Here is a 22,930-nt window from a genome sequence, read left to right on the forward strand (position 1 = left end):
TTCCATACTGGAGCAAGTAAGATTATTTAAAATGTCCCATCAAGCCTCTGCCACAAGTCTAAATCTCAGTAATCAGCAACATGTCAAATGAGGGCTAGAGGTATTGCTTTAAACTGTGACAAGGGCCTCTGCATCCTCCAAAACTGAAAGCAGAGACGCAGTTTGATAGTGTTATAAAGCAGGTTTCCATCCAACCTTTTTTATGCGAGTAAAGTACATGTCGGATAAAGAATTTCAGGCCTGATTGAGAGAGAAAATTCGGTCAACTTTACAAATGTCAACAAAACAAAATACACTAGACAAAGTGGGATCTTTTTGTGTCGGTAAAACGAATTATGCGAGAAATAATATAAGATATAATAACCATCATATCGAAGTAAACTTGGAGTCACGTGATGACATGTTGTCCTCCCACTACGACTCGTAGGGAAAGCATGCAGTTTATGGGCCTCCTGTAGCTCAGTTGGTAGAGCATAGCGCTTGCAACGCCAGGATTGTGGGTTCGATTCCCACGGGGGGCTAGTATGAAAAATGTATGCACTCACTTAACTGTAAGTCGCTCTGGATAAGAGCGTCTGCTAAATGACTAAAATGTAAATGTAAAATTACGCTACAGTTTAAATAAATTATGAAATTCACAGAGTGGTTAAAGTGCAAGGTGATGGAGTTTGATTCTCCTTTCCAATAAATGTTGAGCGTCTTATTCTGGTGACATGATCATCGATGCTTGGCTGCCGTTTGACAAATAAAGGTAATCTCGCTCTTTTGTCCATAATAATCTCATCATGTAGGCCAGTGGTTCCCAACCTTTTTCGGTTACTGTACCACCAACTGAATTTTGCTCTGCCCGGAGTACCCCAGAAGGAACCCCTCGTGCAATTTTACGAGTAGGCCAATGGTCTCATGAGTCTTCTCAAGTACCCTCTGTGGATAGGCAAAGTACCCCCAGAGGTCCTTGTACCCCTGGTTGGGAACCACTGATGTAGGCCTTACCTGCGCTCTAGCCAACAGGGCACAGATCCAGTATCTGCGCGCTGTTGCCTTTACCGGAGTGTTCCGCTATATAGCGCACAGTTATTTTTTGTGAGAAAACCATCAGAGTTGAAAATGCAATGGAAACCCATTTAATTTGTATTTTTATTCAATACATGGGAATTTAACGGTACCGCAAAAGGTATTTTTTATGTGCACTACGTCATCACACAGCTTTTATCTGCAGCAAGTCAATTTAATGAAAACATCACTGGTGGAAAAATGCGCACACTGTTTTTAATGCATATTTTAGAATATTTGCATGAAAATCTGTTGCCAATTGGATGGAAACCTAGCTATAGTCTAAATGTAATTGTGTGGCTTACCAACCTCATAAGAATGAATTCTGAACCAACAAGTTTATCTAAACAAAGATGGATGATCATAAGGTCGCAAGATCCAGTGGATCCTCTCTTGAATTATTATCCGGTGGTCAAGTTAACTACTACTACGGATGGTCCTAGATCTGGTCATGACTGGGTGAAGTGCTCTAGTGAAGGCCTTGGTGATGACACTGCCAATGCTAGTGAAGAGAGACGGTCTTTTGGTGGTCTTCACTTTTGGTGCCGGAGCCAGAATGTCAGAGTTCTTCTCCAAATGAGTTGGGAGGTGATGGAAAAGGACTGCTGCACTGTAAGTCTAATTAGAGAGAGTTAGTGAGTGAGGACCCCATAGTCATAAAACATTTCACCAGTTCAAAAACCAATTTGCACATGCTCAGCATCCCAATATATTACAGAGTGGTGAGGAGATGGTGACATATCTATGGTGTTAACACGTGTGTCCTATCCTGACTTGAGACGTGTGAGCATAACTCATGAGCATAAATCAAGTTTGTGCATGATCTCAAAGAGGGCCCAGACCCACTATACCCATCAACAGTAACACTTCAAAATGGTATGGACATGTATTCAACAAAAAAAGGTGTTTGTGATTATTTCTGTTTACCACTTGTATGATCATCAGAGGTGCCTTCCAATAGACCCTCTTATGAATTATCATAAAATGTGTCCTCAAGTGGATCCTCTCTCAGAAGATCAAAAGAGGGGTAGATGGCCAGTGGATCCACTTTGTTCTGGAAGGTCATAGAAAAGTGTTAACATACAGTACCAGTCAAAGGTTTGGACACACCTACTCATTCAAGGGTTTTTCTTTCTTTTTAAAATGTTTTAAATTGTAGAATAATAGTGAAGACATCAAAACTGAAATAACACATGGAATCATGTAGTAACCAAAAAAGTGTTAAACAAATCAAAATATATTTTATATTTGAGATTCTTCAAATAGCCACCCTTTGCCTTGATGACAGCTTTGCACACTTGGCAGTCTTGAAGGAGTTCCCACATATGCTGAGCCCTTTTTTTTTTTTCTTCACTCTGCCATCCGACTCATCCCAAACCATCTCTATTGGGTTGAGGTCGGGGGATTGTGGAGGCCAGGTCATCTGATGCAGCACTCCATCACTCTCCATCTTGGTAAAATAGCCCTTACACAGCCTGGAGATGTGTTGGGTCATTGTCCTGTTGAAAAAGAAATTATAGTCCCACTAAGCCCAAACCAGATGGGATGGCGTATCGCTGTGGTAGCCATTCTGGTTAAGTGTGCCTTGAGTTGTAAATAAATCACAGACAGTGTCACCAGCAAAGCACCATAACACCACCTCCTCCATGCTTTACGGTGGGAACTACACAAAGACACAGTGGTTGGAACCAAAAATCTCATATTTGGACTCCAGACCAAAGGACACATTTCCACCGGTCTAATGTCCATTGCTCATGTTTCTTGGCCCAAGCAAGTCTCTTCTTCTTATTGGTGTCCTTTAGTAGTGGTTTCTTTACAGCAATTCGACCATGAAGGCCTGATTCACACAGTCCCCTCTGAACAGTTGATGTTGAGATGTGTCTGTTACTTGAACTCTGTGAAGCATTTATTTGGGCTGCAATTTCTGAGGCTGGTAACACTAATGAACTTATCCTCTGCAGCAGAGGTAACTCTGGGTCTTCCATTCCTGTGGCGGTCCTCATGAGAGCCAGTTTCATCATAGTGCTTGATGGTTTTTGCGACTGCACTTGAAGAAACTTTAAAAGTTCTTGAAATGTTCAGTATTGACAGACCTTCATGTCTTAAAGTAATGATGGACTGTTGTTTCACTTTGCTTATTTGAGCTGTTCTTGCCATAATATGGATTTGGTCTTTTACCAAATAGGGCTATCTTCTGTATACCACCCCTACCTTGTCACAACACAACTGATTGGCTCAAACGCATTAAGGAAAGAAATTCCACAAATTAACTTTTAAGAAGGCACACCTGTTAATTGAAATGCATTCCAGGTGACTACCTCATGAAGCTGGTTGAGAGAATGCCAAGAGTGTGCAAAGCTGTCATCAAGGCAAAGGGTGGCTATTTGTAGAATCTCAAATATAAAATATATTTTGATTTGTTTAACACTTCTTTGGTTACTACATGATTCCATATGTGTTATTTCATAGTTTTGACGTCTTCACTATTATTCTACAATGTACAACATTTTTTAAATAAAGAAAAACCCTTGAATGAGTAGGTGTGTCAACTTTTGACTGGTAGTGTAGGTCACAAAGCTGTCAGAAACAGAAATTCTGATCATTTCCAATAATTGTCATTCACTAGCAATTAAAACTGATGGTTCACGAACACAGCATAAAATGTCGAAATAGAGACGCTTAACTAAATAAAATGTGTTATTAATTCAAAGACTTTCACACCATACCTTCATTTTCATCTTCAACTTTGGCATCTTCTGCATTTTATGTGTCTTAGGCAGCTTTGGCAACAAGCCAAACCTCTTCCGACTCTCATCCTTAGGGAGACTATCACTTGCCGCTGCGACAAGTGATTTGGCATTTCCCGATAATGAGATCACCTTACTTGGATGTCCAGAGAGAAGCAGGACAGATGAGAGGAGGAAAGCTGGGGCAGCAAGGAATTCATTGGGGGGAGCAGTGCTTATCTCCTTTACCAGAGACCAGGCTATGACTCTAGGGACCTCTGCACTGCACTGCTCCACTGCATGGTGCAATTCTATTGCAGAACCCTTTTCCTGCAGCATGTCCTTGTACACTGCTTCAACTACCTCATCAGGAGGTGCCCGACTAGGGGTTGATGATTCCTCATCAACCGACATTCCTTTGACCTCTGCCAACAGTGTCAACACAGATCCACTGACAGACAGGGCTTTCTCAATCAGCTCTGGCTCTGACTGCGGAGGAGATCCATCAGCATTCTTCCGGATCTTCAAGAGGAGTGCACATACCAAGCTATGCACAGACCCACCGGAGAAGGAAACCACAGGTGTAGATGAAGCTTTGTTTTGCTTTTTCTTCTTCTGCAGACAAAAGCTAGGGAAATAGGATCTCTCTCGCCTGTTATTGGTTTGCTTTCCTTGAGCAATAGTGTTAAGAGATGACTCAGCCATTTTTTCTGTGCTGATCACGCTAACCACAGACGAAGCAATGGCTTTGGGGACTTCTGTACTGCACTCTTCTACGGCAAGGTGCAATTGCTCAACTGATTGGCACAATTTTATGGCAGATCCCTGTTCTTGGAGCAGGTCCTGGTACGCATCGTCAACAAACATAGCTTTGTCAGACGAAGTAGAAACGGAACTCACTTTGGTTTTCTTTTTCTCCTTCTGTGGACAACAACTAGGGAAATAGAATCTCTCTCGTCCGTTTTTGGTTGTCTTTCCTTGAGCCTTAGTGATGGTGAGAGATGGCTCAGGCATTTTGTCAGTGCTGATTGCCAGAACCACAGACAAAGCAATGGCTCTGGGGATCTCTGCACTGAACTCCTCTACTGCCTGGTGCAATTCCAACACTGATTCGACCAAATTCTCTTCGACTTTCAAGAGAAGGGCATTCATTACGCTATGCACAGACCCATTGGAGATCAAGTCCACTGGGGATGGGGTTCTTGCCACCGTGCATAGACTTGAAGTGGCCTGAAATTCTTGTACATCTTCCTGATAATTAGTTTTGTCTGAAGCCAGACTTTTAGCCAGACTTACACGGGACATTGTCTCTGGTTTCTTTTGACTAAGACCCAAGACATGGGGAATCTCTCTGCACTGCAGTCCGCTACTGCAAGGTGCAATTGCTCAACTGATTGGCACAATTTTATGGCAGATCCCTTTTCTTGGAGCAGGTCCTGGTACACATCGTCAATAAACATAGCTTTGTCAGACAAAGTAGAAGTGGAACTATCTTTGGCTTTCTTTTGCTCCTTCTGTGGACAACAACTAGGGAAATAGAATCTCTCTCGCCTGTTTTTGGTTGCCTTTCCTTGAGCCTTAGTGATGGTGAGAGATGGCTCAGGCATTTTGTCAGTGCTGATTGCCGGAACCACAGACAAAGCAATGGCTCTGGGGACCTCTGCACTGAACTCCTCTACTGCCTGGTACAATTCCAAAATTGATTCGACCGAATTCTCTACGACTTTCAAGAGAAGTGCATTCATTACGCTATGCACAGACCCATTGGAGATCAATTCCACTGGGGATGGGGTTCTTGCCACCGTGCATAGACTTGAAGTGGCCTGAAATTCTTGTACATCTTCCTGAGAATTTGTTTTGTCTGAAGCCAGACTTACACGGGACATTGTCTCTGGTGTCTTTTGACTAAGACCCAAGAAATGGGGGAATCTCTCTGCACTGCACTCCTCTACTGCAAGGTGCAATTGTTCAACTGATTGGCACAATTTTATGGCAGATCCTTTTTCTTGGAGCAGGTCCTGGTACATATCGTCAATAAACATAGCTTTGTCGGACAAAGTAGAAACGGAACTCACTTTGGCTTTCTTTTGCTCCTTCTGTGGACAACAACTAGGGAAATAGAATCGCTCTCGCCTGTTTTTGGTTGTCTTTCCTTGAGCCTTAGTGATGGTGAGAGATGGCTCAGGCATTTTGTCAGTGCTGATTGCCGGAACCACAGACAAAGCAATGGCTCTGGGGACCTCTGCACTGAACACCTCTACTGCCTGGTGCAATTCCAACACTGATTCGACCGAATTCTCTTCGACTTTCAAGAGAAGGGCATTCATTACGCTATGCATAGACCCATTGGCCATCGATTCCACTGGGGATGGGGTTCTTGCCACCGTGCATAGACTTGAAGTGGCCTGAAATTCTTGTACATCTTCCTGAGAATTAGTGTTGTCCGAAGCCAGACTTTTAGACAGACTTACACGGGACATTGTCTGTGCTTTTTTTTGACAAAGACCCATGAAATGGGGGACTCATTCGCACCAGTTTACAGTTTTCAGTCCTGTTTCTGGACGGTCAGCCTCAGTGGCCAAACATTTCTTAGCCATTTCTCCTATGTCACATTCTCTTACTAGCTCCTCATAACAATGAATATCCTCAAGCGGCAAATACATATTTGAAGGATCTTTAAATAGAAAATTGACATTTTATTAAAATATGAATATTTGAATTGATTGAAATGTGCGAAAGTAAGATAAGTCCAATAACATCTTATAATTCCAGCTTTCTATTACATTTTGGATAGCATTCAAATAATGTCTAAAATAAATAAAGGCCTTACCTTTGCTGAGGCAAACACTTGTATCCACTGACGGATATCTGGTCAGTGGGACAGAGCCCATTACTTCCTGGACCATAGCTGTTGTGATCAGGGCTGTTGCAGAGACAGTTTCCACACTTGTCTTAGTACCCTTCAGCTTCGACAACACCCAGCCAGGGATGGAGCGAAGAGACTTCTGGCTAGAGCCGGAGGAAGGGTGCTGAGAGGGTTGAGATTCATCTTGGGAAGCATTTAAACCCAAACACTTCTGGAGTAGGTTCCCTACTGATGTCTTTACAAAATCCAAAACAAGTTGTTTCTCAAGGTCCTCCTTCCCAGGGCATGATTTCTGAACAGCCATCTGTGAATTACTGACTGCCAGGCGTAGTATATTGGTGCTGCTGGAATCTAGCATTACCTGCTGGGCCTTTTCAATGAGCACAGTCTTGGACAAGAAGTGAATTGAATCCTTAGAGAGGACGTTCGCCGTCTCCACAATAGCATGATACAAATTAGTTGTTATAGGCCTAACATCAGCAACCATACATTCCAGCTCTAGAGAAGTGCTGCATCTAGTCTCTGGAATAATTGAGGCACTAATGTCAGCCACTCTCTGTTCAACAAAGCAGCTGGGGGCACCTTGTTCTGGCTGTTGATCCAAATCCCTGGTTATCAGTAGCTTGAGGTTATGGATTAGTGAGTCCAAAAACTGCTTTGCGAGTGCCTCCCTGGACCCTTTCAACTCGCATGTTGGCAGTCCCTCCTTGATGTTCACCAAGATCCGGCTCAGGATCTCTTTTGCACTGGTTACTACACCGTGTTGACTAAATCCGATGTCGCTTTCAGTGTTAAGGAGCAGTTGTACAGTGAACATTTCCTTCAATTTAGCTTGGACCATTTGAAGAATAATGTGGGAAACCAATTGGACTTGCTCCCGAAAGAGTGTAGGGTCTGTGAGAGTATTGAAAAAATCCTTGTTGGGATCAATTACAGTCTGCACGCCCTCCAAGATGATATCTACCACACCAGATGCTGCCTCACCAGTGTTGTGTGGGAGCTTTATGGAGGGCTCCAGTGGCATGCTTTGTTCATCAAGTTTCTCAAGTGGTCCTTGGTAAATGGTGCAGATTTTGGAATCAAAAAGTGTGGTGATCTCCTTCACAGTGGTTTCCATGATCTGGCTCACTGCCATTGAGGCTTTTTTATGGAATTCCATATTTTTTGATTGGTCCCAAATTGCAGTTGGAATGTCTCCAAGGTCAATGACCTCCTTTCTTGACATTGACGGCTGAGGAGACTGAACCACTTGCCTCTCCTGTTCCAGGTCACTGAACTCTTTGTTAAAGTCTGGTGTGCAGTAAGAGTAGGAGCACAGCTTTATCAAGCTTGAGCAAGACTGGTCTATGGATGAGGTGAATGACAATAGAAGTTTGGGTTTTGAGCATGGCATTGTGTCCTGGAGAGATTCCATGGATTTGGATGTTCTGGGTTGTTCGCCTGGCTGGGGGCTAAATGACTTGATCTTTAATGTCATGTCTTTGATTCTGTCAGACACAGCATGTAGAAAGCTACACAGTTGGCTATTAACGGAATCCTGTCCTTCTGTAGTATCCCTTGTGCATTCCTTTCCACAGAGATTAATCATGGCATCAATGACAGAAACAATAACCTGTGCTGTGGCAGAAGGCAACTTCGATTCCAGTATCCTCTGCAATTCTACAGGGACACTGGGAAACCCCTTTCCTGTCAGCTCAGGGAACAACGGAAGCAACTTCACAGAGACAATGCAAAGCATCTCTCTGGCAACTTGGCTGCTTCTGCTACATGTTGCTTGCAGGAGGACGTAAGAGAGGCCAGCGTTGATGTCCCTTATTGCCGCCTCAAAGATATCAGAGCTCACAGTCTTGGATGAGGTCACTGCTTTCAACAGATTGTCATCTCTAAGGTCTGACGAGAGAATTATGTCGCTTACTGACTCATCAATCTCAGACTGAATGCACTGATAGACGTTTTCTTGCGACCCACCTAACAGGACTACTACTGGCTCCACCAACAGTCTACTTCCATTCCTACTTGGGCTGGACCTGTTTGATCCACAGGGCAACTCACCGTGTTCTCCGTCAACCTCATCCAACAAAGCACTCTTAGATCTGCTGCTGAAATATCAAGACAGACATTGCAACATGCGATAATGTCATTGATGACATACACAAGATAATTTACCAAAACAAATGTTGCTTGCTCGCTTCGTTTGTTCTGTTAGCATAGCAATGAGTTCTGCATTTTTGCTTGCTTTCATGTACATATAGGGCAGAAGTTGTCTAAAGAAACATGTTCAAACTGGAGCTCTTTTGTTCAAACTCTCTTTTCAGTTGAGCAATATTGACTTTGACAGATTTTTTATGAACAAGCAGAGATTTGACAGAGATTTGAGTAGTAGAGTATTCTGATTGATGACATCACAAAGGTATAGGACATTATAATAACCATAGCCGCAGGAAGTAGTTTGGGGGTGGGCTGCGATTTTTTGGCTGACGGGGAGAATGCCGAAAAAAACGTGCCTGCGCTGAAGATGTCTATATTGGTCCGCTAATACACAACTAGTAAAGGCCCAGTGAACTACTTTTGTGAGAAAAAAATATACTACACTGAACAAAAATATAAACGCAACATGTAAAGTGTTAGTCCCATGTTTAATGAGCTGAAATACAAGATCCCCAAAATGTTCCATACGCACAAAATGCGTATTTCTCTCAAATGTAATGCACAAATTTGTTTACATGCCTGTTAGTGAGCATTTCTTCTTTGCCAAGATAATCCATCCACCTGACAGGTGTGACATATCAAGAAGCTGATTAAACAGCATGATCCTTACACAGGTGCACCTTGTGTTGGGGACAATAAAAGGCCACTCTAAAATGTGCAGTTTTGTCACACGACACAATGCCACAGATGTCTCAAGTTTTGAGGGAGCGTGCAATTGGCATGCTGACTGCAGGAATGTCCAGCAGAGCTGTTGCCAGATAATTTAATGTTCATTTCTCTACCATAGGCCGCCTCCAACGTCGTTTTAGAGAATTTGGCAGTACATCCAACCTGCCTCCCAACCACAGTCCACCTGTATGGCGTCATGTGGGCGAGCGGTTTGCTGATGTCAACGTTGTGAACAGAGTGCCCCATAGTGGCGGTGGGGTTATGGTATGGGCAGGCCCATTGTGAGGCGCATTTTTTTAAAGGTACAGTATCTGTGACCAACAGATGCATATCTGTATTACCAGTTGTGAAATCCATAGATTAGGGCCTAATGAATTCATTTCAAATGACTGATTTCCTTATATGAAGTAAAATCTTTGAAATTGTTGCAATCGAACCCACAGCCCTAGCATTGCAAGCGCCACGCTCTACCAACTGAGCCACATCATCATGTACTCAATTACTGTATTGTGTATTGTTTTTCTTCATGGTGATGGAAAGTCTACAGGTACAAACCTAGATGACCAGCCTATGTACAATACAGTAATGTACAAGTGATTTGTAAGGATGGTAAATTAATAATGCACAAAAAGTGGTTGTTTTCCATGTTATTTCATCAAGGAAAATATTTAATTTGATGTGGATGTTTTGTGTCTTTGCCCATAACTTTGCACCTTTTGATGTAAATGTTTGAGGATTGGGTTTTGTTCTTTCTGGATTCCATTAGAGTTACAATTGCAGAGAAAGGGGCAACAACTCTTACAATTCCAACTGTTGAATTCTGCACAATACTGTTCTTAATTATACAACGACCTTTTTTGCCAAAGTGGAGATGCTGAATTTTTTAGTTGTTGCCGGTCTACAGTGCATTTGGAAAGTATTCAGACCCCTTCCCTTTTTCTACATTTTGTTACGTTACAGCCTTATTCTAAAAAGGATTAAATAAATAAAAATCCTCATCAATCTACACACAATACCCCATAATGACAAAGCGAAAACAGGATTTTCGATTTCTTTTCAAATTTTACAAATAAAAGAACATGTTTTATTTAAATAAGTATTCAGACCCTATGCTATGACACTCGAAATTGAGCTAAGGTGCATCCTGTTTCCCATTGATCATCCTTGACATGTTTCTACAACTTGATTGGAGTCCACCTGTGGTAAATTCAATTGATTGCACATGATTTGGAAAGGAACACACCTGTCTATATAAGGTCCCACAGTTGACAGTGCATGTCAGAGCAAAACCTAAGCCATGAGGTCGAAGGAATTGTCCATAGAGCTCCGAGACAGGATTGTGTTGAGGCACAGATCTGGGGAAGGGTACCAAAAAATGTCTGCAGCATTGAAGGTCCCCAAGAACACAGTGGCCTCCATCATTCTTAAATGGAAGAAGTTTGGAACAACCAAGACTCTTCCTAGAGCTGGCCACCCGGCCCAACTGAGCAATCGGGGGAGGGCCTTGGTCAGGGAGGTGACCAATAACCCGATGGTCACTCTGACAGAGCTCCAGAGTTCCTCTGTGGAGATGGGAGAACCTTCCAGAAGGACAACCATCTCTGCAGGACTCCACCAATCAGGCCTTTATGGTAGAGTGATCAGACAGAAGCCACTCCTCAGTAAAAGGCACATGACTGCCCGCTTGGAGTTTGCCAAAAGGCACCTAAAGGACTCAGACCATGAGAAACAAGATTCTCTGGTCTGATGAAACCAAGATTGAACACTTTGGCCTGAATGCCAAGCGTCACGTCTGGAGGAAACCTGGCACCATCCCTACGGTAAAGCATGGTGGTGACAGCATCATACTGTGGGGATGTTTTTCAGCAGCAGGGACTGGGAGACTAGTCAGGATCGAGGAAAAGATGTACAGAGAGATCTTTGATGAAAACCTGCTCCAGACCGCTCAGGACCTCAGACTGGGGCGAAGGTTCACCTTCCAACAGGACAATGACCCTAAGCACACAGCCAAGACAACGCAGGAGTGGCTTCGGGAGATGTCTCTGAATGTCCTTGTGTGGCCCAGCCAGAGCCCGGACTTGAACCCGATCGAACATCTCTGGAGAGACCTGAAAATAGCTGTGCAGCAGCACTCCCCATCCAACCTGACAGAGCTTGAGAGGATCTGCAGAGAAGAATGGGAGAAACTCCCCAAATACAGGTGTGCCAAGCTTGTCGGGACATACCCAAAAAGACTTGAGGCTGTAATTACTGCCAAAGGTGCTTCAACAAAGTACTGAGAAAAGGGTCTGAATAATTATGTAAATGTGATATTTCTGTTTTTTATTTTTAATACATTTGCAAAAATGTCTAAAAACCTGTTTTCGCTTTGTCATTATGGGGTATTGTGTGTAGTATGATGAGGGTGGAAAAAAACAATTTAATCCATTTTAGAATAAGGCTGTAACGTAACAAAATGTGGAAAAAGTCAAAGGGTCTGAATACTTTCGGAATGCACTTTCTATATCGGTCCGCTAATACTACTAAAGGCCCAGTGCACAACTTTAGTTAAACATTTTTTGCTTCTAATATTTATTACTTTTTGAATATATACAGTGAGGGAAAAAAGTATTTGATCCCCTGCTGATTTTGTACGTTTGCCCTCTGACAAAGACATGATCAGTCTATAATTTTAATGGTAGGGTTATTTGAACAGTGAGAGACAGAATAACAACAAATAAATCCAGAAAAACGCATGTCAAAAATGTTATAAATTGATTTGCATTTTAATGAGGGAAATAAGTATTTGACCCTTCTGCAAAACATGACAGTACTTGGTGGCAAAAACCTTGTTGGCAATCACAGAGGTCAGACGTTTCTTGTAGTTGGCCACGAGGTTTGCACACATCTCAGGAGGGATTTTGTCCCACTCCTCTTTGCAGATCTTCTCCAAGTCATTAAGGTTTCGAGCCTGACGTTTGGCAACTCGAACCTTCAGCTCCCTCCACAGATTTTCTATGGGATTAGTGTGTGGATCAGGCGAGGTGAGTAGTCATGCTGTACTTCGCTCCGCAGGTAATATGACACATTACATTACAATGGAACGATTTGATTAGTGTAATGTTGGCTAGCTACATAGTTGTATTTGTATCAAAGATAAAGGTGTAGTATAGAGTAACTATCGAGGTTAGCTAGCCAGCTACATTCGTTCGCAGCGACGCCGTTTTTCAAACAAAGTCAACACCGCAGCCATTGCTAGCTAGCCAACACTACCAGCTACCAGCTAGCAGTACTGTAGCAACTAAATACAATATCCTTTTAGCCAGCTACATTCGTTCGCAGCGACGCCGTTTTTCAAACAAAATCATCACCGCAGCCATTGCTAGCTAGCCAACGCTACCAGCTAGCAGTACTATAGCAACTAAATACAATATAATTTTAGCCAGCTACATTCGTTCGCAGCGACGCCGTTTTTCAAACAAAGTCAACACAGCAGCCATTGCTAGCTAGCCAACACTACCAGCTAGCAGTACTGTAGCAGCTAAATACAATATATTTGTGCTAGCTAGCCAACGTTTAATTATTGCTGCGTTATGAAAGGAACTAGACACGGACACGAATTATCTGTTTAGTGTGTTAACACACTATTGGTAGTTTGTTGTAACCAAGTATTGGTGCTAAACCGTGTGTTATTGGATGCTAGCATGCTAGTTAGCTATGGCGTCATAGTTAAATAGCTGAATAAAGTAAGTTGAGTCTATTCCTTGAAATATTGAACCGCTGTAGTTTACAACAATTCTAATTTCTAAACTGGAAGTTGGGAGAGTTTTATTCGGGTGTTTCAGTGAAACAATTATAGTCTCTGAGGTGGAAGTTGGGATAGTTATATTTGGGAGTTGTGGTGAGGGAGGCCCCGCTCTCTCCTTTCCCTGATGTTTAGTTCATTTCATTCCGATCTCCTCTGCATTATTGTAGCCATTTGCTACAGCCTGTCAACTATGCCTCTGCCTATCCCTGTTCTCTCCTCTCCGCACAGGCTACACAAACGCCTCACACCGCGTGGCTGCTGCCTCTCTAACCTGGTGGTCCTTGCACGCACCACACACCTGGAGTTCCAGGTCTCAGGCAGCCTCTGGAACTGCCGTTCTGCTGCCAACAAGGCTGACTTCATCCCAGCCTATGCTACCCTCCAGTCCCTCGACTTCCTGGCGCTGACGGAAACATGGATTACCACTGAAAACACTGCTACTCCTACTGCTCTCTCCTCGTCTGACCATGTGTTCTCGCATACCCCGAGAGCATCTGGTCAGAGGGGTGGTGGCACAGGAATCCTCATCTCTCCCAAGTGGACATTCTCAATTTTTCCCCTAACCCATCTGTCTATCTCCTCATTTGAATTCCATGCTGTCACAGTCACTAGCCCATTTAAGCTTAATATCCTTGTCATCTATCGCCCTCCAGGTTCCCTTGGAGAGTTCATAAATGAGCTTGACGCCTTGATAAGCTCCTTTCCTGAGGATGGCTCACCCCTCACAGTTTTGGGGGATTTCAACCTCCCTACGTCTACATTTGACACATTTCTCTCTGCCTCCTTCTTTCCACTCCTCTCCTCTTTTGACCTCACCCTCTCACCGTCCCCCCCTACTCACAAGGCAGGCAATACGCTTGACCTCATCTTTACTAGATGCTGCTCTTCTACTAATCTCACTGCAACTCCCCTCCATGTCTCCGACCACTACTTTGTATCCTTTTTCTCTCTCGCTCTCCTCCAACACTACTCACTCTGCCCCTACACAGATGGTAATGCGCCGCCGCAACCTTCGCTCTCTCTCTCCCACTACTCTCTCCTCTTCCATCCTATCATCTCTTCCCTCTGCTCAATCCTTCTCCCTCCAATCTCCTGATTCTGCCTCCTCAACCCTCCTCTCCTCCCTTTCTGCATCCTTTGACTCTCTGTGTCCCCTATCCTCCCGGCCGGCTCGGTCCTCCCCTCCAGCTCCGTGGCTTGATGACTCATTGCGAGCTCACAGAACAGAGCTCCGGGCAGCTGAGCGGAAATGGAAGAAAACTAGACTCCCTGCGGACCTGGCATCTTTTCACTCCCTCCTCTCTACATTTTCTTCATCTGTTTCTGCTGCTAAGGCCACTTTCTACCACTCTAAATTCCAAGCATCTGCCTCTAACCCTAGGAAGCTCTTTGCCACATTCTCCGCACTGCTAAAGCTAACTCTCTCTCCTCTGCTCTTGTCCTTCTAGACCTGTCTGCTGCCTTTGATACTGTGAACCATCAGATCCTCCTCTCCACCCTCTCCGAGCTGGGCATCTCCGGCGCGGCTCACTCTTGGATTGCGTCCTACCTGACCGGTCGCTCCTACCAAGTGGCATGGCGAGAAGCTGTCTCCGCACCACGTGCTCTCACCACTGGTGTCCCCCAGGGCTCAGTTCTAGGCCCTCTCCTATTCTCGCTATACACCAAGTCACTTGGCTCTGTCATATCCTCACATGGCCTCTCCTATCATTGCTACGCTGACGATACACAACTAATCTTCTCCTTTCCCCCTTCTGATAACCAGGTGGCGAATCGCATCTCTGCATGTCTGGCAGACATATCAGTATGGATGACGGATCACCACCTCAAGCTGAACCTTGGCAAGACGGAGCTGCTCTTCCTCCCGGGGAAGGACTGCCCGTTCCATGATCTCGCCATCACGGTTGACAACTCCGTTGTGTCCTCCTCCCAGAGTGCGAAGAGCCTTGGCGTGACCCTGGACAACACCCTGTCGTTCTCCGCTAACATCAAGGCGGTGACCCGATCCTGCAGGTTCATGCTCTACAACATTCGGAGAGTACGACCCTGCCTTACACAGGAAGCGGCACAGGTCCTAATCCAGGCACTTGTCATCTCCCGTCTGGATTACTGCAACGCGCTGTTGGCTGGGCTCCCTGCCTGTGCCATTAAACCCCTACAACTCATCCAGAATGCCGCAGCCCGTCTGGTGTTCAACCTTCCCAAGTTCTCTCACGTCACCCCGCTCCTCCGCACACTCCACTGGCTTCCAGTTGAAGCTCACATCTGTTACAAGACCATGGTGCTTGCCTATGGAGCTGTGAGGGGAACGGCACCTCCGTACCTTCAGGCTCTGATCAGTCCCTACACCCAAACGAGGGCACTGCGTTCATCCACCTCTGGCCTGCTGGCTCCCCTTCCTCTGCGGAAGCATAGTTCCCGCTCAGCCCAGTCAAAACTGTTCGCTGCTCTGGCACCCCAATGGTGGAACAAGCTCCCTCACGACGCCAGGACAGCGGAGTCACTCACCACCTTCCGGAGACATTTGAAACCCCACCTCTTTAAGGAATACCTGGGATAGGATAAAGTAATCCTTCTACCCCCCCCTAAAAAATAAATAAAATTAAAATAAATAAATTAATAAATTGTAAAGTGGTTATCCCACTGGCTATAGGGTGAATGCACCAATTTGTAAGTCGCTCTGGATAAGAGCGTCTGCTAAATGACGTAAATGTAAATTAAGGTCTGGAGACTGGCTAGGCCACTCCAGGATCTTAATGTGCTTCTACTTGAGCCACTCCTTTGTTGCCTTGGCCATGTGTTTTGGGTCATTGTCATGCTGGAATACCCATCCACGACCCATTTTCAATGCCCTGGCTGGGGGAAGGATGTTCTCACCCAAGATTTGATGGTACATGGCGCCGTCCATCGTCCCTTTGATGCGGTGAAGTTGTCCTGTCCCCTTAGCAGAAAAACACCCCCAAAGCATAATGTTTCCACCTCCATGTTTGACGGTGGGGATGGTGTTCTTGGGGTCATAGGCAGCATTCCTCCTCCTCCAAACACGGCAAGTTGAGTTGATGCCAAAGAGCTCGATTTTGGTCTCATCTGACCACAACACTTTCACCCAGTTCTCCTCTGAATCATTCAGATGTTCATTGGCAAACTTCAGACGGGCCTGTATATGTGCTTTCTTGAGCAGGGGGACCTTGCGGGCGCAGCAGGATTTCAGTCCTTCACGGCGTAGTGTGTTACCAATTGTTTTCTTGGTGACTATGGTCCCAGCTGCCATGAGATCATTGACAAGATCCTCCCGTGTAGTTCTGGGCTGATTCCTCACCGTTGTCATGATCATTGCAACTCCACGAGGTGAGATCTTGCATGGAGCCCCAGGCCGAGGGAGATTGACAGTTCTTTTGTGTTTCTTCCATTTGCGAATAATCGCACCAACTGTTGTCACCTTCTCACCAAGCTGCTTGGCGATGGTCTTGTAGCCCATTCCAGACGGGTCTACAATCTTGTCCCTGACATCCTTGGAGAGCTCTTTGGTCTTGGCCATGGTGGAGAGTTTGGAATCTGATTGATTGATTGCTTCTGTGGACAGGTGTCTTTTATACAGGTAACAAGCTGAGATTAGGAGCACTCCCTTTAAGAGTGTGCTCCTAATCTCAGCTCGTTACCTGTATAAAAGACACCTGGGAGCCAGAAATCTTTCTGATTGAGAGGGGGTCAAATACTTATTTCCCTCATTAAAATGCAAATAAATTTATAACATTTTTGACATGCGTTTTTCTGGATTTTGTTGTTGTTATTCTGTCTCTCACTGTTCAAATAAACCTACCATTAAAATTATTATAGACTGATCATTTCTTTGTCAGTGGGCAAACGTACAAAATCAGCAGGGGATCAAATACTTTTTTCCTTCACTGTATATATATTTTTTATTCTGATTATTCAGGCTGCAGCACCCTCAGCACCCCTACTTCCTGTGGCTATGACAATAATGCCAAAACAATTATAGTATGGAGGTTTAGTATTCTCTTACATGTAAAGGCACTCACAGCATGTGTGATTCACATCAAAGCTTAGAGAGGATCTCATGTTAAATACTGTTGAAGTAATATGGCTACAGGTTCATCTGCCTCACCTAAAGCACATTCTGGTGGGAAGCTGCTATAGACCACCAAGTGCTAACAGTCAGCAGCTGGATAAAATGTGTAAAATGCTTGATAATGTAACTGATATCAACAGAGGTATATTTTCTGGGTGATTTGACTGGCTTTCATCAGGCTGCCCACTGAAGAGAAAGCTTCAAACTGTAACTAGTGCCTGCAACCTGGTTCAGGTTATCAGTCAACCTACCAGGGTAGTTACAAACAGCACAGGAATGAAATCATCAATATGTATTGATCACATCTTTACTAATGCTGCAGAAATTTGCTTGAAAGCAGTATCCAAATGCATCGGATGTAGTGATCACAATATAGTAGCCATATCTAGGAAAACCAAAGTTCCAAAGGCTGGGCCTAATATAGTGTATAAGAGGTCATACAATAAGTTTTGTAGTGATTCCTATGTTGTTGAGGTAAATAATATTTTTTGGTCCGTTTTGTGTAATGAGAAGCAACCAGACACTGTACTTGACACATTTCTGAAATTGCTTATCCCAGTTACTAATAAGCATGCACCCATTAAGAAAATGACTGTAAAAACGGTTAAATCCCCGTGGATTGATGAGGAATTGAAAAATTGTATGGTTGAGAGGGATGAGGCAAAAGAGTCTGGCTGCACAACCGATTGGCAAACGTACTGCAAACTGAGAAATCATGTGACTAAACTGAATAAAAAGAAGAAGAAAGTACACTATGAAACAAAGATACAGTTGAAGTCAGAAGTTTACATACACCTTAGCCAAATACATTTAAACTCATTTTCACAATTCCTGACATTTAATCCTAGTAAAAATTCCCTGTCTTAGGTCAGTTAGGATCACCACTTTATTTTAAGAATGTGAAATGTCAGAATAATAGTAGAGAGAATTATTTATTTCAGATTTCTTTCATCACATTCCCAGTGGGTCAGAAGTTTACATACACTCAATTAGTATTTGGTAGCATTGCCTTTAAATTGTTTAACTTGGGTCAAACGTTTCGGGTAGCCTTCCACAAGCTTCCCACAATAAGTTGGGTGAATTTTGGCCCATTCCTCCTGACAGAGCTTGTGTAACTGAGTCAGGTTTGTAGGCCTCCTTGCTCGCACACGCTTTTTCAGTTCTGCCCACACATTTTCTATAAGATTTAGGTCAGGGCTTTGTGATGGCCACTCCAATACCTTGAAGCCATTTTGCCACAACTTTGGAAGTATGCTTGGGGTCATTGTCAATTTGGAAGACCCATTTGCAACCAAGCTTTAACTTCCTGACTGATGTCTTGAGATGTTGCTTCAATATATCCACATAATTTTCCTTCCTCATGATGCCATCTATTTTGTGAAGTGCACCAGTCCCTCCTGCAGCAAAGCACCCCCACAGCATGATGCTGCCACCCCCGTGCTTCACGGTTGGGATGGTGATCTTCGGCTTGCAAGCGACCCACTTTTTCCGCCAAACAATACGATGGTCATTATGGCCAAACAGTTCTATTTTTGTTTCATCAGACCAGAGGACATTTCTCCAAAAAGTACGATATTTGTCCCCATGTGCAGTTGCAAACCGTAGTCTGGCTTTTTTATGGCGGTTTTGGAGCAGTGGCTTCTTCCTTGCTGAGCGGCCTTTCAGGTTATGTCGATATAGGACTCGTTTTACTGTGGCTATAGATACTTTTGTACCTGTTTCCTCCAGCATCTTCACAAGGTCCTTTGCTGTTGTTCTGGGATTGATTTGCACTTTTCGCACCAAAGTACGTTAATCTCTAGGAGGCAGAACACGTCTCCTTCCTGAGCGGTATGACGGCTGCGTGGTCCCATGGTGTTTATACTTGCATACTATTGTTTGTACAGATGAACGTGGTACCTTCAGGCGTTTGGAAATTGCTCCCAAGGATGAACCAGACTTGTGGAGGTCTACAATTTTGTTTCTGAGGTCTTGGCTGATTTATTTAGATTTTCCCATGATGTCAAGCAAAGAGGCACTGAGTTTGAAGGTAGGCCTTGAAATACATCCACAGGTACACCTCCAATTGACTCAAATGATGTCAATTAGCCTAGCAGAAGCTTCTAAAGCCATGACATCATTTTCTGGAATTTTCCAAGCTGTTTAAAGGCACCGTCAACTTCTGACCCACTGGAATTGTGATGCAGTGAATTATAAGTGAAATAATCTGTCTGTAAACAATTGTTGTAAAAATTACTTGTGTCATGCACAAAGTAGATGTCCTAACCGACATGCCAAAAGTATAGTTTGTTAACAAGAAATTTGTGGAGTGGTTGAAAAACTAGTTTTAATGACTCCAACTGAAGTGTATGTAAACTTCCGACTTCAACTGTAAATTACATAAATAATGATAGTTAAAAGCTTTGGAGCACCTTAAATGAAAATTTGGGCAAAAAGGCAAACTCTGCTCCATCATTCATTGAATCACATGGCTCATTCATCACAAAATCCATTGATATTGCCAACTACTTTTATTATTTTTTAATTGACAAGATTAGCAAACTTATGCATGACATGCCAGCAACAAATGCTGACACTACACATCCAAGTATATCTGACCAAATTATGAAAGACAAGCATTGTAATTTTGAATTCCATAAAGTGAGTGTGGAAGAGGTGAAATAATGATGGTTGTCTATCAACAATGACAAGCCACCAGGGTCTGACAACTTGGATGGAAAATTAATAACACTCCTATTTGCCATATCTTCAATTTAAGGCCTGGAGGGAAGCAAAAGTCATTCCCCTACATAAGAATAGTAAAGCCTCCTTTACTGGCTCAAATAGCCAACCAATCAGCCTGTTACCAACCCTTAGTAAACTTTTGGAAATAATTGTGTTTGACCAGATACAATGCTATTTTACAGTAAACAAATTGACAACAGACTTTCAGCACGCTTATAGGGAAGGACATTCAACAAGCACAGCACTTACACAAATGACAGATGATTGGCTGAGAGAAATTGATGATAAAAAGATTGTGGAGGCTGTTTTGTTAGACTTCAGTGCGGCTTTTGACATTATCGATCATAGTCTGCTGCTGGAAAAACATATGTGTTATGGCTTTACACCCCCTGCTATATTGTGTATAAGGAGCTACCTGTCTAACAGAACACAGAGGGTGTTCTTTAATGGAATCCTATCCAACATAATCCAGGTATAATCAGGAATTCCCCAGGGTAGCTGTCTAGGCCCCTTACGTTTTTCAATCTTTACTAACAACATGCCACTGGCTTTGAGTAAAGCCTGTGTGTCTATGTATGCGGATGACTCAACACTATACACGTCAGCTACTACAGCGACTGAAATGACTGCAACACTTAACAAAGAGCTGCAGTTAGTTTCAGAATGGGTGGTAAGGAAAAAGTTAGTCCTAAATACTTCTAAAACTAAAAGCATTGTATTTGGGACAAATCATTCACTAAACCGTAAACCTCAACTAAATCTTGTAATGAATCATGTGGAATTTGAGCAAGTTGAGGTGACTAAACTGCTTGGAGTAACCCTGGATTGTAAACTGTCATGGTCAAAACATATTGATACAACAGTAGCTAAGATAGGGAGAAGTTTGTCCATAATAAAGTGCTGTTCTGCCTTCTTAACAGCACTATCAACAAGGCAGGTCCTACAGGCCATAGTTTTGTCGCACCTGGACTACTGTTCAGTCGTGTGGTCAGGTTCCACAAAGAGGGACTTAGGAAAATTGCAACTGGCTCAGAACAGGGCAGCACGGCTGGCCCTTAGATGTACACAGAGAGCTAACATTAATGTACACAGAGAGCAGCTACTCTTCCTGGGGTCCAGCAAAGTCAAGGCAGTTATACAATTTTAAAAACATTATACAGGCCCACAACTAGAGCCTGTAGGACCTGCCTTATTGATAGTGCTGTTAAGAAGGCAGAAGAGCGCTTTATTATGGACAGACTTCTCCCCATCTTAGCTACTGTTGTATCAATATGTTTTGACCATGACAGCTTACAATCTGTGGTAGCAGCTAATGTGGATTCATAATAAATACAAATACAATTCAGAGAACAGCAGATTAGCAGTACACAGTCAATGTCCCGACATGGGACACTTAACACAGTTCAAAGTTCTTAACACTGACCATAGAGTACTATTACATTCAAAATACCTTGATGGAGAGGGTCAGATCACAACTGAGCATTCCTCTGTTCGTGAGCAGCTGGAGGGGGTCGACAATATTGAAGATCCGTTAGTGGTGATGATTTCCCAGGTCAGGTCCAGGGCAGGCTTCACAACAGTCCCGACGGCCTCTTTCACCCACGATAGGATGGTGTTGCAGGTCTCATTGAAGTCCTCTCTTGTCATCTTTTTTTATACAGAGGGGCAAGGAAAGTCAGATAATTTTTTTAAATTAGAGGGAATTAAACTAAATTTCTATAGAGCTTTTTACAATATACTGTAATAGTATATGAGGAACAACAATTGAGGGATTTGATGGTGAAGAAGGGTATGTTGAATGAACAGGAGGCTGGTGGGAGGAGCTATAAGAAGTAGGCTTGGGCGACATACCGTTTATACCATATCCCGGGGTATTTCAAAATACCGAAGGTATGATTTTAAATACCATTAAAAATATATACAGTACCAGTCAAAAGTTTGCACACACCTACTCATTCAAGGGTTTTTCTTTATTTTGACTATTTTCTATATTGTAGAATAATAGTGAAGACATCAAAACTATGAAATAACACATATGGAATCATGTAGTAACCAAAAAAGTGTTAAACAAATCAAAATATATTTTAGATTCTTCAAAGTAGCCATCCTTTGCCTTGATGACAGCTTTGCACGCTCTTGGCATTCTCTCAACCAGCTTCATGAGGAATGCTTTTCCAACAGTCTTGAAGGAGTTCCCACATATGCTGAGCACTTGTTGGCTGCTTTTCCTTCACTCTGCAATCCAACTAATCCCAAACCATCTCAATTGGGTTGAGGTCGGGTGGTTGTGGAGGCCAGGTCATCTGATGCAGCACTCCATCACTCTCCTTGGTCAAATAGCCCTTACACAGCCTGGAGGTGTGTTTTTGGTCATTGTCCTGTTGAAAAACAAATGATAGTCCCACTAAGCGCAAACCAGATGGGATGGCGTATCGCTGCAGAATGCTGTGGTAGCCATGCTGGTTAAGTGTGCCTTGAATTCTAAATAAATCACCACAGTGTCACCAGCAAAGCACCTCCACACCATCACACCTCCTCCTCCATGCTTCACGGTGGGAACCACACATGCAGAGATAATCCGTTCACCTACTCTGCGTCTCACAAAGACATGGTGGTTGGAACCAAAAATCTCTAATTTGGACTCATCAGACCAAAGGACAGATTTCCACCGGTCTAATGTCCTTTGCTCATGTTTCTTGGCCCAAGCAAATCTCTTCTTCTTATTGGTGTCCTTTAGTAGTGGTTTCTTTGCAGCAATTCGACCATGAAAGCCTGATTCACGCAGTCTCCTCTGAACAGTTAATGTT

The 22,930-nt window shown here is 43.5% G+C and overlaps 1 protein-coding gene across 1 annotated transcript; it reads right to left on the minus strand.

The window, feature by feature from the left end:
- Nucleotides 1-6,116: 6,116 nt before the first annotated feature.
- On the minus strand, nt 6,117-8,069 carry LOC121537429. Its single transcript, XM_041845066.2, has 2 exons — nt 6,610-8,069; nt 6,117-6,453 (listed from the first exon to the last, which is right to left on the minus strand). Exons 1-2 carry the CDS (start codon nt 8,057-8,059, stop codon nt 6,302-6,304), a joined length of 1,602 nt encoding a protein of 533 aa, XP_041701000.2. The 5' UTR covers nt 8,060-8,069; the 3' UTR covers nt 6,117-6,301.
- Between the last annotated feature and the right edge of the window lie 14,861 nt (nt 8,070-22,930).

This window comes from Coregonus clupeaformis, chromosome 24 (assembly GCF_020615455.1).
Source record: "Coregonus clupeaformis isolate EN_2021a chromosome 24, ASM2061545v1, whole genome shotgun sequence".
Taxonomy (NCBI): domain Eukaryota; kingdom Metazoa; phylum Chordata; class Actinopteri; order Salmoniformes; family Salmonidae; genus Coregonus; species Coregonus clupeaformis.